Source organism: Podarcis vaucheri, assembly GCF_965113315.1.
Source record: "Podarcis vaucheri genome assembly, chromosome: 1".
Lineage (NCBI taxonomy): Eukaryota > Metazoa > Chordata > Lepidosauria > Squamata > Lacertidae > Podarcis > Podarcis vaucheri.
Window position 1 is genome coordinate 33,368,402 of NC_138759.1, and position 17,534 is coordinate 33,385,935.

General features: G+C 43.0%; 1 protein-coding gene across 6 annotated transcripts; it reads right to left on the reverse strand.

Annotated features, from left to right (window-relative positions):
• Positions 1–253: 253 nt before the first annotated feature.
• ZNF410 (zinc finger protein 410) lies at positions 254–13,071 on the reverse strand. Of its 6 annotated transcripts, none has more exons than XM_082215092.1 (13): positions 12,784–13,071; positions 12,004–12,084; positions 10,357–10,546; positions 8,837–8,972; positions 7,801–8,019; positions 7,291–7,482; positions 5,149–5,308; positions 4,443–4,624; positions 3,573–3,662; positions 3,010–3,135; positions 2,395–2,532; positions 1,921–2,053; positions 254–936 (listed from the first exon to the last, which is right to left on the reverse strand). In XM_082215092.1, the coding sequence occupies exons 3-12, from the start codon at positions 10,387–10,389 to the stop codon at positions 1,929–1,931; spliced, it is 1,401 nt and encodes a 466-aa protein (XP_082071218.1). In that variant the 5' UTR covers positions 10,390–10,546; positions 12,004–12,084; positions 12,784–13,071; the 3' UTR covers positions 254–936; positions 1,921–1,928. The 6 variants fall into 6 exon arrangements, with proteins under 6 accessions (XP_082071218.1, XP_082071219.1, XP_082071216.1 ...); XM_082215093.1 differs by having other exon boundaries at positions 12,004–12,087; XM_082215090.1 differs by lacking the exon at positions 12,004–12,084.
• Positions 13,072–17,534: the final 4,463 nt, after the last annotated feature.

The following is a 17,534-nucleotide window of genomic DNA, read 5'->3' on the forward strand; positions in this document are numbered from 1 at the left end:
TTTAATATGGCCAAAAAAATAAAAAAATATAAAAAATAAAGTGGAAGCTATAGGGGAAGCTTCAGCAACAGTACTTTTGGTACAGAGTGGGCAATGAGAACATTCCTGCTCATTTTTGTTCTATTTTTTCTGTTTAATTGTTTTACGTATATAGTAATAGGATTTTGTATTCCATATAATTGCTTGGTACTTGGCTTTAAGGTACCCATGAGCATCTTTGAATAGGCAAAGAAAAACACAAAATACACAAATATCAGGAGTTGGAAGTAGATAGTTTATTTACAACTGAAGAATACTGAATAGATTCTACCTCTGATTTTATTTTTTTAAATTAAGCCCTAATAATTAGAAATTAAAATCACAGCAAGAAGCAAGGGTGTCTGAGGCAATCCTCTGAACAACATCATGTCTTCGGTTTGGAGCAGAAACCATAGTAGAGAGTATATCCGCACCAAGCAAGGAGATGTGGAAGATCTAGCTCAAAGAGAAACCACAAACCACCTGATAATTCAGAAGCAAGAACAGAACTGCAGTGCCTTGTTGCAGAATTCACTACCATCTAAAGATACTCCTCCAAGAAGAACGAGTCAGTATAATGCTGAGCTTATGATCAGCTTCAGGAGAGAAAAAAGTGGCTAGGAACTAGTTCCAAGAGCATTACCTCCTCACCTTTGGGGTGCCAGGTTCAACAGGAACAGTACTCTGTTCAGACATTAGTAAAAGCTCCTGAAGCCCTTCTTCGGAGGTTCCAGTGATTGAAGCAAACCATATTCCAGGCCTCTGTTCTGACAGGTCACAATAAGTACACTAGAGGCACAGCATAAACTCTGGGGATTCAAGTACCACATGGTTTCTTGAGCCCATCATCACACAAGCTTCTTCTTTAGCTTCGTATCTTGTGTTGAATACTTCATTCATTTGCTCTTCCTTTTGTAACTGCAAATCAACACATTTTATTTCTATCAATACTAGTTCAGACTTGTTTATAAGAAAGGAACAAATAATAGAATGATTCAAGCAACACACTGCTCTATTATATTTCACAGCATCTTTTTTTCTTTCTTTCAAGCCCTCTCTATATGACAAATTACCAACACAGATGTATGGGAGAAGTACCTTTACTTGTAACACCTTCTAACGTATTTGTTTTAAATGAAGGGCCTGGCTGATCAGTGCTAAGGCAGTGGGAGGAACTGGCTCACTCCGATCAGGGTAGAAGTTGGGCAGGGTGGGCAGGGGCAAGACCTTGCTCGCACAAAGCTGAACAGAACATCTTTAGACTGCTTCACTTTTCCCACTCTAATACAAGTGTATTCTGGAGCAGAAGGCATCTTAGGATTCAACTTGTACTAAAGATTCTGTGCCAGCAAAACATCACAGTACACACTTTGCCTGTGTCATATTATGAAAGATGGGATTGTGGGTTGGGAACAGCATGACAACAGAGGACACTGTTATTTTGCAAGAATTGTCGTGCAACTTTGTGGTACCACACCCAATCAATGTTCAGTGAACAAATGGATATAGTAAGGTTGTAACAAAGAGCCTTGCCTACAGTCATCACAGTTAGGAGACTGTAGTAAGCTTTAATTGAAACCAACAGGCACCAGCAGAGATTGTGATTTTTGTGTCAGACCAAGCTGTATGCCACTATAGTTATATAGCTTCCAGATCAAGTAAATTATTATTATTATTAATTATTATTACCTTCAATTTAAGATTGAATGGGAATTTTCTTTTAAACCTATTATTACTATAATCTTCCATCAAAATTTCAAACAAATATTTATAAGATTAAATAATAACCAAAAGCCTCACTGCTATCAAATTCTCAGATAGTAGAAAATGTGATGTTTTGCTGCACTTTCAAAAGACTAGAATTATGTTGTTCAAAAAGAAATAGCAGTCTTCTAGGCTGACCTGTAGATTTACTGTAGTAAAGATGACACCCCATAGGAGTGTCTTGATGTTGACATTGGCATCAGATGATGAGATGGCAAAACCACATCAGATGCAGCATGGAGAGAGTTTGTTGTTGCTTCAGCAAGAACCTCTGCAAATCAAACAGGAGACTAAGTTGTGCTTTATAAAATGTACATTGGGGATTATTTTCTCAAGCAACCTGATCTTCAGACAAAAAATGAAGTGTGCATTGTGTGAATGTATTAGACTAGGCCAAATATTAGAAACAGTGGCTAAACCAGCACTCAGGAAAACAAATACAGTATCAGAAACCAATATAAAAGTATTATTATTGCATTCCACCCTTCCTGCTGAAACTATGTGTTGGAACTCCAATAAATTATCCCATTTAAGACTATCCTGATAGAAAGATATCCCCTCCCAACTCAGCTCCTGTAAACATTTAATTGCTAATAGAAATATTTTTCTCACCTTCCTTTACACCAATAATTGATTCTGTGTCTGGCAACTGCAAGGATTCTACACCAAGGTTGGGAGGTGAGCTCATGGACAACAGATTCTTACTGTGCTCTTCAGATTCTTCCAACAAACTACTGCCCATCAACGATTCTGTTGCAAAAACAAAACACCAAGTTGAGAAACAACAGCATCCGTGTCTACTATCACACAGAGAGGGATTTCTGCTTCACAAATCTGAAGAATGTGGAGAATTGTTTTCTCACTCTTCCTTATCCAAGATTTCTTCTTCATGACCTGTATTTTCAGGAAGAGAGTTTGACTTTGTAGAATATATTTCGAGATGTGGGCATACACATCTGAAAAGCACAACTTTACTCACACAGATCAATTTTATAACTGTTTTTCAAAGCTGGGAAATAGTTAAGGCTTTGTGGTCAAACACTCTTAGCCTCTCTGTTCCTACAGTCTCTTCATGTGATATATTTCACATCCTCAGAAACAGCCGCATTTCTGTCACCATCTCATGCTAACACTTCTATGGCAGAACAGGTTCTTTTTCTCAACTCGACCCTTCTCATCACTGTTTGAAAGATCCAGTCATACATTCCCACTCTACTCGGTTCCTACCTGTTTGTTCATGCTGTCTGTTGCTATCTGTTCCAACTCTGGAATGATGTTTCTTCATGTGTACATTCCTACTACCACTCTGAGAAAATGTCTTCCCACAGATTTGACACTGGTGGGGCTTTACTCCTATAAACAATATACAATAATTGCTAGAGCAGAGAATGAAATATTCATTTTCTATGCTTAAGTAGTTTTCATTTCTCTTGAATTCAGACACCAAAGGCTTAGCTTTAGAAAGGGGCTATCAAGTTCACAGTCAAATTTTGTCAGGAAATTTGAGCAATTTAGAGTCTCAGGCCTGTATGTACAAGAAGCCTTTGGCCTAGAGATTGTAAGATCTCACTTTGTCACGCCCACAATTGTATATACTAGGCAAGATGCAGTTTTTAGCCTACACCTTGGAAGTTATGAGGCTCAAGAAGAGAAAAGGGCAAGACAGCATAAAAAGCAAAGGGGGAAGCACATTAGTAATTGTTCAGCAAGACCTAGGGAATAATGTTCTGCTGTCTTCAAGATAGATGCTGTCTGTTGTATGGGTATCTCAAGGAATGAAGTCCCCTTACCTGAATGGACAACTAGGTGTTTCCGAAGGCTGGAGTATTCAGCAAAGGAGCGACCACAGCCCTGAGCCTCACACAAGAAGGGCTTTTCCCCTGCATTGAAGCATTTGCTTCAGTTAATTCAAAAAGTCACTTGAATTGCATATGCCCTCATATGCAAGGATCCACTTCTTTCTATTAAGTTGCAGTTTCTCAAATTCAGTCATACACCTTTCATTGTTTACATGAGTTCTTCATTGGCTATCAAATATTAGTGTGGAAGCTTTCTACTTGGAGAGTGAAAACACAGTTTCTCCAAGACTGGAAGTCTCAGAAATTTAATATAATAACCACCAACATGGTTTGCTATTATATAACCTTTTGATCACCTAAAGGAGGTGCGGGAAAACTTTGGCCTGGTTTACATGACCCACTAAGCCAAACCTTGACTTATTGACACCATACACAGAGGAGCTCATATCCACGTTGCTCCTCCCTGGTCCTCTTTGCTACTGTGTCAAGCCAGGTTTGGCTTAGCACGTCATCTGAATCAGCTTTCTCCTCCCTATCTCCTCCCTAGCTGTAACACAGCCGGCATTTGGCCCTCGTAAACAGCGTCCAGGTGGAAATAGCTGAAGTGTTCAGGAAAATCTGGACATATGGCAACCCATGTTGGAAATGTAGATTTTGCCTAATTTCATTAAAAATACCTCAAAGCTCAACAACTTTGGCAACCCTAAATAAATACTTCATAACAGGCATAAAGGCAGAGAGGCAGCAGCTGCCTAGTCAGTGCCATGCTCATAATCTGACTGATAGAAATGCAGAGAAACTTCTTTAACACTTGAATACTGGAACAAAAGAAGAATTTGAAAAAAGGGGAATGGTACACACCAGTATGAATCCGCAGGTGATTCTTCAGGTTCCCAGCTGTCGTGAACTGCTTCCCACAACCTAGCTCGGTGCAGATGAATGGTTTCTCACCATTGTGCGTTCTCATGTGCACCTTCAGCCTCTGCAGGACATAGAAGCTTTTCCCGCAATCTTTTGCTGGACAAATGAAGGAGCGGTCATTCCTGGAAAACAACATCACTTTCATGGCACTATTATACATGCTGCTGTAATCAAGTAGTCCTCTGCTGGTGCTCTGGCTTTCCTTAATGTGGTGCTGTATGCATTTTTGTTTTTGTTTCAGTTCAAAATGAAGAGGCTGAAAAGTGACATGGCCAGTTACTGGCCCCACTTGAAGTAACAGTTAAAGTAAAATGAAGAGGCTGCATTTTCCTTGCCTTACACTGTATAAATAATTTTAATAAACCAGATATTCACATTTAAAAGTTTAGGTTACATATAAAATACACACAAAGAGCAGTTTTGTTTGGGCCAGTTGCAAATCACAAGCCACACCCAGGCAGTTAAAACACACAAACAGTGTTTTAAAAACCACATTGAGTGTATTTGCAAAATAGAGGTGAGCTTTTTCTGTTTCAGATTTCTGGACTTTGGTTGACTCTCTGAATTTGATCGTTCCATAGCAGGACCACTCATATAGCTGCATACAGTTTGCAGTGCTCAGCAAAGTCATAGCAACTCTATGCACCTGTGAGTCTTTAAGTGGTATTTGAAGTGGGCCGGCCACACAAATGTCCTGTCACAGCCCTCAACTGTACATTTCAACTTTTTCTCCACCCGAGGCAAGTGAGGGATAGGGCTGGATTCTTTCGGTTGAGGGTCTCCTGAGCAAACATGAACATTTTCACCTGGAAGGGGTAAAAAAGAAAAAAAGAATACAATAGTAAAATGACAGTGATACATAGGAGGGGGGGAACCCACCTAAATACATTTAAAAAGAGAAACATTTCTGCTCATTTTGTTTAGTCAGCCCCCTGAAGTGGATGCTCTTCTTCATACTTCAAATCTGTACTCTTTCAAATTTTCAGGAGGTTCTGCAAAATTTACCATTTCTAAAGGCAGGAGCAGTGGGGGTAGTGAAACACTAACATAGAAAGCTGCTTTATAACCAGTCACCACTGGTCCATCTGGCTTCACACTGACCACTCTGACTAGCAAGTTTCCCAGGGTTTCAGACTGGAAGCGTTCCCAGTCCTACCTGGAGAGATTGAGCCTTCTTCATCCAAAGCAAGTGCTCTGCCAACTGAGCTATAATCCTTTCCCAAAGGTAGGCGGAGGGTAGAGAAGGCACGTTAAAATAATAAAGTACTACCTTCCACATTTTTGCATACCTGTTCACATTCACTGTTTCCCTGACTTGCTGTTGCTGCTTGGTCGCCTTCTTAAAAACAAAACACAAAACTTGAAAGGGCTTCTTCACTACCTGATCCCAGCCAACTCACAGATCTCATAGTAAAACTGGCACCACATGGCCAGCTGTAGTTGTGTGACAACAGCGAGGGCAAACAATGCCATTCAATGTTCTCACACATTGGGGGAAAGAGACAACTGAGAGGATGCATACCATGTTATGCTGGCAGTTTCACTATCTTACTATCATTATGCAGCATATTTTTCTCCTGACCGAGCTCCCATTGCACATAGTTAGGCATGCCTAATGGACGGAACAGGCATGGAGATGTGCATCCCATTATAAGCAGTGCCGTACAAACAGATGAAGTTGTGACGGAATGCAAATCATTTCTATTTGAATGTGTTACTTCCAATGGAATGTGCGTCCCAATCTCATCGGCAAGAAATCGACGACACACAATTGGATTGAGGAAGGGAACATCAAGCTGGTTACCTAAGCAATGGAGCTGCGTTTGCCAAGCATCAGCAACTCCCAGGTATACCTGGCATTCAGCAGATTGAATGGCCCAGCAGTTATGCAGCAACAACTGGTGAAAACAGCTCAGAGCCAGGAGCTACTAAACCCCAGAACTCCATTTACCCTCACAGCCATGCACAGGCATGGCCAGGTGCTGTTGTGACTGCACAACAGCACCCTTATCAACTAGACTAGTTCATAACTTATGGGGACCATTACCTCTGCTGGTGGGAGATCAGAGCAGCCTCTGGTCCTGCTCCAAAGACAAATGGAAATTATATGATAAGAAATAGGAAGTATGGCACACCATTGGTCAATCTACAACACTATTGTCTACGCTGAGCAGCAGCTCCTCTCCAGAATTTCAGAGGTGGTCTCTCCCAGCCCTCCCTGGAAATGCTGGGGGATGAATCTGAGTTAATTTTAATATAATTATAAGCATCACATTTATATTTTTGTTGTTGTTCAATATTTTCCCCGATTATTCATTATTCACTATGACTCCTCACTGTATTTTCGATTGTCCTGGCCCTGAATACCACCGTTTGGTATCCAAGCCCCAAACCAAAGTCCTGTTTGAATGCATTTTGGCTGATGAAACTGCTGATGAAAGTAATGATTTCATCAGTTTGTGGTGCTTTAGACCCATAACTAAGTAGCAGTTGCCAGGACATTACCATGTTTGCTTTTACGTAGCTGCGCCTTATTTCAGATATCGTGACATAGTGGTATATTGCGATGTTTAGCTGGTGATATACCATGATATTGAAAACCAGATATTGCCCAGTCCTATTAGGGACATTGAAAGTTTTTTACCTTAAAAGGCAAGAAGTAAATGACTTGAAGTTCTCAACAACATATGAGAGCTTTATAAGATTTCCTAAACTCATTTTATGGGTGAAAGTAACATTATACCTTGAAAATGGAAAATACCCCCAACAGAAATAAAAGCCTTCTTACCATTATTGCTTGCTTTGGCATTCTTTGCGAGCTGTGCTCGAGTGGCAGCAATCAAACTGTCATGAGCCAGTTCCTGCACTCGCAAAAACCATGGGGTACTGCTGTCGGTGCTATCATTCGAGAAGAAATCATTCCCAGAATCTTCTGCTTCATCTTGGACAAACACCAAGTGCTCTGAGGGGGAACCTAGGCCTAGAAGGGAGGCAGTTTTCATGAGACGATAAGAAGGGGAGTAAACTCTCTTGCTTCCCACAATATCACAATGAGCCTCTACAGCAGGGATGGCTAACCTGTAGCCCTTAATATGTCATTGCACAGCAAGTCCCTTCTGCCCCAGTCAGCATGGCCAATGGCCAGGGCAGGTGAGAGTTTTAGTTCAACATCACCTGGAGGTGCCACAGGTTAGCTTCCCTACTCTCCAGCCACTTTACTGGAAGGAGGTGATGACTCCTGTTAAATGCAGCATTGCCCAAATCTCTTTCTGTGCTTTGAAGTGCTTGATGGAGTTACCTGTTCGTGTTAAATTGAGAAGGATAAAAGAAGTGCTATCAGTGGGTTGGAGGTCTTGCAATAAGCTGGAAGTATCAGGGCTTGGCAGAAGCTCAGGTGGCTTCTGTACTGTTTGTGCCCTTGTCTCCTCACCATCAGGGCCAACGTTCACCTGGAGGCTTCGCAAAACAGCAGAAGAGGAGACATCCTTTGAGGAGCTAGTATGACCTGGAGAGTCATCTAATGAAGAAATTTTAGAAAGCATTTGTGAGATTATGAATTTCATTCAAGACAAGCACGCTTTCAGCACAAACGTGATAGAAAACCATTATAAAACCAGTAACCTTAGCAGTACATTTAATGTTATGTTTTTTAAAGTTTTTATTTATACTTTTCAAGTTTATACATTTCATTAGTTGTACAATCAATTTAACATTTCAAAGTTTGACTTGCTTCCCCCCCTTTCTGCAGTTCCTTAAATGTATTTTCTAATATCTTCTGCATATCCAAATTCATTTAATTTGCTCATTTAATTATCTACTTTAAATATATACTCTTATGAAACTGCAGGTTATTACAATAACCCTATTAATGTTTTTATCTGTTTGCAAATTATCTGTAAATATTCAATAAACCATTTCCATTCTTTTATAAAAAGTTTGTTATCTTGATTTCTTATTCTTCCGGTAAATTTCGCCATTTCTGCATATTCCATAAGTAAGAGAGTGGATTCTGACAAAGCTGCTAGCAATGCTCTAATTAACATTAAACAACTTATTGAATGTTTAATATTAATTAGAGCATTGTTAGCAGCTTTGCCAGAATCCACTCTATTACAATTTTATCTCACCGTTCCTTGAAAAAGAATTGAATTTTAATAACTGTACATTACAGGAGTATCCCACATCTAAACACAGCATGCACTCCTATGCACACTTACCTGGAAGCAAGCCAAACTGAACTCAGTGGGACTGACTTCCAGGTAGACATGCATAGTGTTGTTAATATCTCAAAAATGCAAACAGCATTTTTAGCATAATCAGGCTTCAGGTTTTACCTGGCAACATCAGTCTGTTGCATTCTTGGGGTTCAGTAACAGGAAGGAGAGACAAACAGGTTATATCTTTAGGTTCTGATTCCACAAGCTCCTGTCCTAGTGGAATAGACGTGTTCTGAACAAATTGAACCAGCAGCTGGGGGGAAAGCAAAGATATTAAAGCAGCAGCAAATGCTTAGAACTGAAGCTGAATGCTTTCTGTCAATTCTCCCCAGTTCCCATTCTACAACTTCAGCTGCAAAAGGCAGTAACACAGAGAGATGGTTCATAAACTACACTGTAGTGAATATACTAAAAGTAAATAGTCTGTCATTCGGAGCTCAACCAAGAAACAATAATAAATCACCAATGTGAAATAATTACTCACTACTTACTCTGAACTCTTATTTCCCTGTGCAAATGTTAATTCTTATGGTAACAAGCATAAACGTTACATGCCCTGTTCTTTGACTAAATTCACAACTACTGCTGCTTTTGCACAGTAGTTAGTTCATTGGTTTGTATATTCCACAATAATGGCAGCACAGCTCTTCAGAGTTTTAGACTGGGGCCTCTCCCAACCCTACCTGGACATGCTGGGGCTAAGCCTGGCACTTTCTGCATGCAAAGCAGAAAATCTACCACTGAGCTATGGCCCTTCCCCAGCTTGATTTTGAGCTGAAAAGAAGCAACAGGCAACATACTGGTAATCTACATGAACCACCCCAAAACACTTTTGCACTAGTCACAGAGTGCAGGCTATATTACACGTGCTGTTAAATATACAACTTAACGTCACATGTATTTTTTATACACAATATGTAGTATATTTTGTCACATGTATTTTTATACACTATACATAGCATATTTTGTGGAGAATCAAAACCATAATAAGCAGCCTTCTTTTCTCTTTTAAATCTGATTCCAATGGAAACAACTCTCCGAAGCTGATAATGGCAGCTTTCTTCTATACTAAATTTCATCAATGGCAGCTTCTTTCCCATGCCAAATAGCAGTTGGGGAAGGGGGGTCAGGACAGTGGAGAAGCAGTAAAGGATTAGTACACCCCTTCCTTTCATTCTGACTAGCCCCCCTGGCAGCTTTTTACCATGAAGGCCATAAGTATAACTGCTCTGAGCTGGAAGTCTTTATGTCAAGCAATTGGGTCTTATTGGTACCTCAGAGTTTTTGCATTAAGAGCCATGTGGACTGTTAAACATTTTTTAATTGTGAGCTCTGTGCATTGCAATGCTACATGGGCTTACTCAGAAGTAAGTCACATTGTGAGGCTCACTCCCATGTAAGTTAGCACAGAATTCCTGCTTAAGTGTCACTTGCGATTATAGGTTTTCAAGTGAGACCTTGTGGGTGCAAATCAGATGAGTGATTTTGGAGCCGTTAATCAAGGAAAAAAAGATTGCACTGCTTCTATGCATGATAACCATATACCAACTACACAAATCACTAGGAAAATTATCATTTGCCATAATAATTCCAGAATACAGCCACTGAGCCACAAAACAAATCAAGCGGTTGCTGACCTCTGGTTTAGACTCTAACTCATCCGATAACATTGATTCAAGTTTCCGATTCCCAAAGTCGATCTGGATAAGGCACAAAGCTTAAGAGTTCAAAGTGAAGAACGTTCTGTGTTTATAAATATATTCCAGCCTCACAGCTTTGTGAGGATCTTCTTAGGAGAAGCCGTAGTAGAGAGCTATTCAGTTTAACCTGAAAAAGAACCAAATATTAAAAATATGACCAACATATTGCCAGTCATGCTGCCGTATTTTAAAACATAATTCTTTCTCATACACAAAACAGCAGTAACATAACGTTGATTCTCTTTGCTTTCTACCTCCACTCCATGCCTGTTAAACTGCAACTGTTAAATTCCACTGCCAGGGGCCCAGACTTTGCCAGAGATCAGCCTCAAGAAACATTTACAGTTCTATGGTTCATTACAGGGATATAGTAACAACAATGAAAAGCTTTTATTTGACCATTACAGAATATCATTAATTCCCTCCTACATAACTGCAGCAAGCTTATTTGGAGGTCATGACCAAAATTTGGGTGCAAAAATAAACATTTTAATACATAAATACAAGCTCTTAAGCAGCTGTCCATTCTCTCCTGCTTTCACATATGCCTAGAACTTGCTTCTTTCTCTCTTCCTTCAAACCCATTCCAGATACTTTCAAGGCCAGCTCCAAGCTTCTGCACGTCCTCACCACAGCAGCATAGTGAAACCAAAAGGCTCCCCTGGCCTTCATGACAGTGCCATTGGTGTTACAACCACCATATACTGGTACCTCCCATTTTACCTGGCTGTACTACAATGATTATAACCACCCATGAGCTTACTCAGAGGAAGTGCAATTCCTATAGGAAGTGAGTGGCCATAATCCTTCATGCTACAGAGCACCCAACAGGGTATCGCTACATTATACACTGCACAGCATTTACACACACAGCAGTATGTTAAAAAATGGGAGCTACTACATCCATTAGAAAGAGCAACAGGGATGCCTGGGTAAGGCCACAAGTTAGAAGCTGAATAGCAACATGGGGGTGGGAATCCAACTACTAGAGAAGGGCTACTGAACAACACTACTAGAGAAGGGCTACTGAACAATGTCCAGTGTGGGAGGGAAAACACACTCAAAGACAGTAGGAGTTTTGCCAGTCCGCCCCATTGACTGCATGGGCCCTGGCAGCCGCCTGTTTCTGGCAGGTGCTGATGTCAGGGCTGGATGTGTTCAAGACATCTTAATCCTTATTCCCAAGCAGTATGTCTTTAAAGGTAAAGGGACCCCTGACCATTAGGTCCAGTCATCGCGGACTCTGGGGTTGCGGTGCTCATCTTGCTTTATTGGCTGAGGAAGCCGGCGTACATCTTCCGGGTCATGTGGCCAGCATGACTAAGCCACTTCTGGCGAACCAGAGCAGCGCATGGAAACGCCATTTACCTTCCCGTCGGAGCGGTACCTATTTATCTACTTGCACAGGAGCAGGGACCGAGCAACGGACCATTGCGGGGATTCGAACCGCGACCTTCTGATCAGCAAGTCCTAGGCTCTGTGTCTGTCTTAAAACCAATTTGCTCACACATAGAATCATAGAATCATAGAGTTGAAAGAGACCACAAGGGCCATCGAGTCCAACCCCCTGCCAAGCAGGAAAACACGTCTCCTTGGTTTTCACTGCCTCTTCCATCTCTCCCTCGTCATCTTCCTCTGCTGCCTATCCTCGATTGCCGCCCAGGGCTGCTTATTGGAGGGGCATAAATTCGACAAACAACAAAAATAATAAAGATCCCGGCTATATTATCATGCAAAGCTCTTCAGGGCAGGAGCCTGACGTTTTGTTGTTGACATAACCCTATGAAACCCCACGTGCGCTGACGGAAAGCGGGGAGTGGGAACCATCGCTATACCAATAACCCTAAACTTTTCCTTACTTTGAACATTAAGGACCGCGGAGCCTTCCAACCACCCAAGGAGGCGGCGGTTCGTCAAGACCCGGGAGGGTCGGGGGACGGTAAGGAGGTTCATCCAACAACGCGACCCCTCGTGAAACACCGAAGAACTTTCCGGGGCCTAAGCAACAAGCAGGTCACCTTCTGGACGGAGTCACCCGGAGTCTCCCGCCAGGCCCTGGGTCCGGGCGGGCGCTGAGAGGGGAAGAAGCAAAGACCCGTGCCATATCGGCGACAAGGCCGAGGCGGACCCAGGCCGCTCCCCCGGCACCGAGGGCGGAGAGGGAAGGGCTTCTCTCACAGACCGGGCTGGACCCAAGAACTGAGGGAAAGGGGAGCAGGTAGGCGGCGGGGGCCACACAGTGGCGAGACCCCCCGGAGTGAGGGAAGGGAGCGCGCGGGCGGAGGGCGCGTAACGACGTATTCTCGCGCCCCCTCCTCTCCCCCCCCTCCAGCTCCTTCCTTCCCCGAGACGAGCGTTTCTTACCGGCATCTCAGAATCGTCCGGATATGACGCGCACAGCCATCGAAAATGCCTTGCTCCCATCTAGAACAGACCATAGAGAGAGGAAGAGAGAGAGAGAGACGAGCCCGTCGCACCTTTGCTGCTCGGCCGGCCCTTAACAAAAAAAAAAACACAACAACCCACGACTGCGTAGAGGTAGAAGATTCGCCTCGGAATGCATTCCTCACTTCCGGTTTCCGTTGGAATACCGCCATATACGGAGCTGGTGCGGAATAGAGAACTAGAGCCGGTCCATTGCACCTTAAAAAGCAGGGCGGGGTTTTTGTGTGTGTGTGTGTGTGTGTGATGTGTGAGTTTTTGTTGTTGTTTTTGTTGCAGCGGACTAACGCAACTCCCCGGCCCCCATTTCACAGTGCAAAATGGGAGAGTGGGTTGGACAGTGCCCTATTCTATTTCGTTGCATTGATTACCCCCCCCATGCTCGATTTAGAACCGGAAGTGTAAAATCCCACTGAGCCTGTGACTCTATGCTGCATGAAGAAAGACGCCGGCCAGGACGCCAGAATCAACAGGTAGCTTCCGGCTCGCATAGCAAGCGCCGCCCCTCTCCTGACGTCATGTTCTAGTAGTGTGGGGTGCTTGCTGCGTGTACTTACGGATGTTCTGTGGAATCTATTTGCTATGCAGCGGTTTGATCGAGTCCCAGTATATTTGACGGATATTTTTGGGTGCCTAGCCTGAAACCACCTGCTCGCTCTCTAAACCAGAATGTCACTGATCTAGATAATTAATGGCCACAAATCTAATACAAATAGTAATGCTTAGAATCCGTGGGTTGAGTCCTGGTGTATTTCGGCCTCTCTGGATATTGAACATCCGACTTTGCCACACTTCAGCAACAAAAGGGACGTTGTTAAGATGGGATTGATATGCAAGTTTCACACTTGACAAGACATGAGCTAAATGCGAAATGGGAATTTATTTAAAGTAGAAAAGAATTTCACCTCCTTATGTGCTTATGCGTGGTATTTAGCTTGCTTTTCAGATCTGTTATCGGTTGGGAGTCTGATCTTTTACCCTTTGCTTGTTTGCATTTGTGTTCCACTTACTAATGGAACACACACATCTGTTTGTTTTTGGGCTTTCTGACCTCGCATTCCTCACCCACCCTTATTTTGTCACCACTACACATGTGTATGCCATGTACATATCTGCAAGCTGAAAATACCATTTTATGCATCTAATGATACATCTGGCTGAGCCTACTTTATGCTAAAGTGTGTTGTTTTTTGCTGCAGAAAAGTAATATGGCTGCCTTTCTAGAACACGGCAGTAGCCAGCAAAATGATGAGAAAGCAAATGATGTCATTTGAAACTAGTGAGACCTAGCTACATTGGATATGGCTCTTACAGAGCAGAGCTGCAAAAGAGCCAGACATACAAACTGAATCAATGAGAAACTAGGCATTCTGTTAGATTTACAATTCATGCAGAGTAATCCTTTACTCTTAACCCCCTAATACAGTGGTTTTCAACCAGTGTGCCATGACACCCTGGAGTGCCTTGAATGATGGTCAGGGGTACTGCTGGCAACACTGGCCTCTGCCATTCTTTCCTTCCCTCCCTTCTCTGGTGCCCTCTCGCGTTTCTGCCTCCCAAAGGCTTGCATAGCTGTTTGTTGCAGCAGCCCTGGCTACAAGCTTCCTGGGCGAATGGTGCCTCTAGAACTGGCCAGAGGGTGCTTCCCAGGGCGGGGGCAGGGACAGCTCAGAGACCAGGGGCGGCAGCTCTGGCTACCCAGATAACTCCCAATGAAAGGGGAGAGGAGAAGAGACTGAGGGAACACTCCACAAGGGAGGGTGTTTGAAAAAAGGGTGAGAGGCTGCCAGGTCTACTGGCAAGGGGTGACAGAACTGGGCTCATGAGCCCCACAGGGGTGCCACAGAAAGAATGTAGTTGGTCAAGGGACCCAAAAGGATTGGAAACCTCTGCCCTAAGAAGTGGGTTACGAGTGCTGGTTAATGCTTCACAGTCTTGTTCTATGCACAGGCAGGCATGTTTAACAGGTTTAAAAGTCTGGGCTGTACTTCCACTGAATTCAGCTGAACTAAGTTTCAGATAAACATAAATAGTATTAATAATACAACACTCAAAATGGGTCTTAAAGGGGAGAGTGCTACAAAAGACAGTTGAACAATCACATATTAAGCTGTGGAGAGATGTGTGTTAATCTAAACATTTTCTGTGGTTTATTACTGTAGACCCTGGCATGAATAAAAAGGTGGGCATATGGTGATATGACAGGAGACCATCCATTATGAACTTTCTTGACTCTGGTACCAGTCTGATCTCAAAACATGTCAAAACATGTTTGTGAATCTAAGTTTGGCCTCATTGATGGGCAGTATTACAATATGAGTAGGAAAATGAGAGTACCCCTGAACATTTTTTTTAGAAAGAAAACACTGTGCTGCTTGCATAAATTTTGCTTTCTTAATTGGCATTAATATATTCTCCCACTTTCATTTCATATAATACACCAAGCTTTATTCCGTTTGTGTAAGAACTTCTTGTGGGCATAAGGTTAAGAGTAAACACATATTCTTGACAGACACATGTTGTAACTCTAGCAAAAGATCCTAAACTTCTTGGTAGTGTATGACTACACAAGTGCTGGGCGCATGTGTGGTTTCAGACACATACTTTGTAACAGCACAAAAGCCTGTATTAAAGCATTGTATCTATAAGCTGTGTTGCCAGAGACCTTAGAAAAGTGCCTGTGCTCTTGCATATTGTGGAGATATTGCCTCATGACATCAACTCAGCATATTTTCACTGTGTGTACTTGTGAATTATGAACTCACAGTTCAGTTGTGCCTGAGCAGTGACATCAGCACTGAGGAAATAACACCCTATATTTGGAAACAATGCTATATCTAAAGTGGCCATGCATAAGCCTGATCCTGTGCATGCTAGCTTAGAAGTAGGTCCTTATTAGTGAAATGGGGTTTACTCCTAAGCAGGTACGTTTAAGACTGCAGCCATGAAAGGTATATGGATGTTATGTGAATGCTTGTTTATGAAAATGTGTTTAGGTAGTATGCCTTCATAATTGCAAGAGGAAATAAAAAAGCACCACCATCATTGATACTGTAATCACTACTACCATCACAAAATTGCCCATCATTATGGCATGTGCTGCAACGGTAGGCTTCCATATCTAAGAAACATACTATAAACTCCTGCAAAACCCATGTCACTAAAAGCCACTCACCACATGTCACTTGTGGATGGCTGGTTTTACCTTCAGTGCATTCCTATATTCAACAGTTCCTTTTTCTACACAGTAAATGAATGGCAACTATTCATTTATATGGGAGAAAGTTAAGGAGTCACTTGGAAATACCACTGAGCTGAAATCCCTTCCTCTCTTTCATGCTCCTGGTGACCCCCTGCATTGCCCTGTTCTTTCAATTGCATGTTGGCAGTCTTGTTTATTTCTTGGTCAAAAAAGAAAGTGACAGGATTTTGGGAACTGGCAGCTGACAAATGATACTGCTAGTGGTGTGCTAGGGTTTTCTGCCCAAGATCATGGTGTCATGTAAGAGTAGGAGTGGAAGAACCCGAGACACAGAAGTTCCTGGGTTGCAACTCTCATCATGCCTGACCATTTGTTATGCTGACTGGGGATGATGGGAGTTGAAAGTCCAATAACATTGGAGAGTCACAGATTGTATGAGAGGATGTGTGATTTATATTCTGTGGGAAGATGGCCAGGAAATGGTCCTGCTCTTCAGCTAAGGGCTGCCAAAGTGGCCTTTGGTTCCTTCCATCTCTAAGAGCACTCTGTTCACCTTTCCAGCCGCAAAGCGGTAGAATTATATGCCGCCCATCTGACTGGGTTGCCCCAGCCACTGTGGGCAGATCCAAAAACACAACAAAACATCAACATTAAAAACTTCCCTAAACAGGGCTGCCTTCAGATGTCCTCTAAAAGTCAAATAGCTCTTTATTTCCTTGACATCTGATGGGAGGGCACCACTACCGAAAACGCCCCCTGCCTGATTCCCTGTAACTTCTCACAGTGAGGGAACCATCAGGCTGCCCTGGGAACTGGACCTCAGTGTCCAGATAGAGACACTCCTTTGTGTATACAAGGTGAGGCCATTTAGGGCTTTGAAGGTCAGCACCAGCACTGTGAACAAAATTGTTATTTTGCACACTAGTCATGCTCATGCCTCTGATACAAATGAAACAGGACAGGGAGAATATTTTCCCTCTGCTCTTATCTGTCAAGGAAAATAAATAAATAAACTCCACTTAGGTGGTGGTAATGGCAGGTTCGTTCATCAGGCCCCGGTGCTTGCCTATTCCAGCACTTAAAATTATCCTGGAATAAACTGCTTCATTTTAACAGTACAGCGATGTTCGAATTTTGGGAAGATGCAGAAACACCGGGCGTCTTCCTCGCCGCGCGGAGGACTTTGTGCAGGCGCGCCTAGGTGGCAGCGCCTCCCGTTGTTCTTCTAATCGTCCCCGCGGCCTTGCAAAGGAAAAATCCAGGTCGGCTATCGCGCCGCCCTCCCCATCCTCTGCGAAACTTTCGTTAGGTGGCATCCATCAGCCACGCCAGCCCTTCTCCGCGCGCTGAGTCATGAGAGCAACAGTTCCCCGCCACCCCCGCCGGCTGAGTGCACTTTGGTACGCTCCGCCTCCGCTTCTCCCTCCCTCCCTCTCGGCGCGTTGGTGCGCTCCATCCCGCCCCGACAACC

Coding starts and splice junctions, on each gene's coding strand:
- ZNF410 (XM_082215090.1), bottom strand. CDS start 10,389: ATGTTATCGGATGAGTTAGAGTCTAAACCAGAG. Junction 8,973..10,356: donor AGTTAGAGTCTAAACCAGAG/GTCAGCAACCGC, acceptor CTTTCCCCCCAG/CTGCTGGTTCAATTTGTTCA. Junction 2,533..3,009: donor CAGACAGCATGAACAAACAG/GTAGGAACCGAG, acceptor TTTTTGCAACAG/AATCGTTGATGGGCAGTAGT.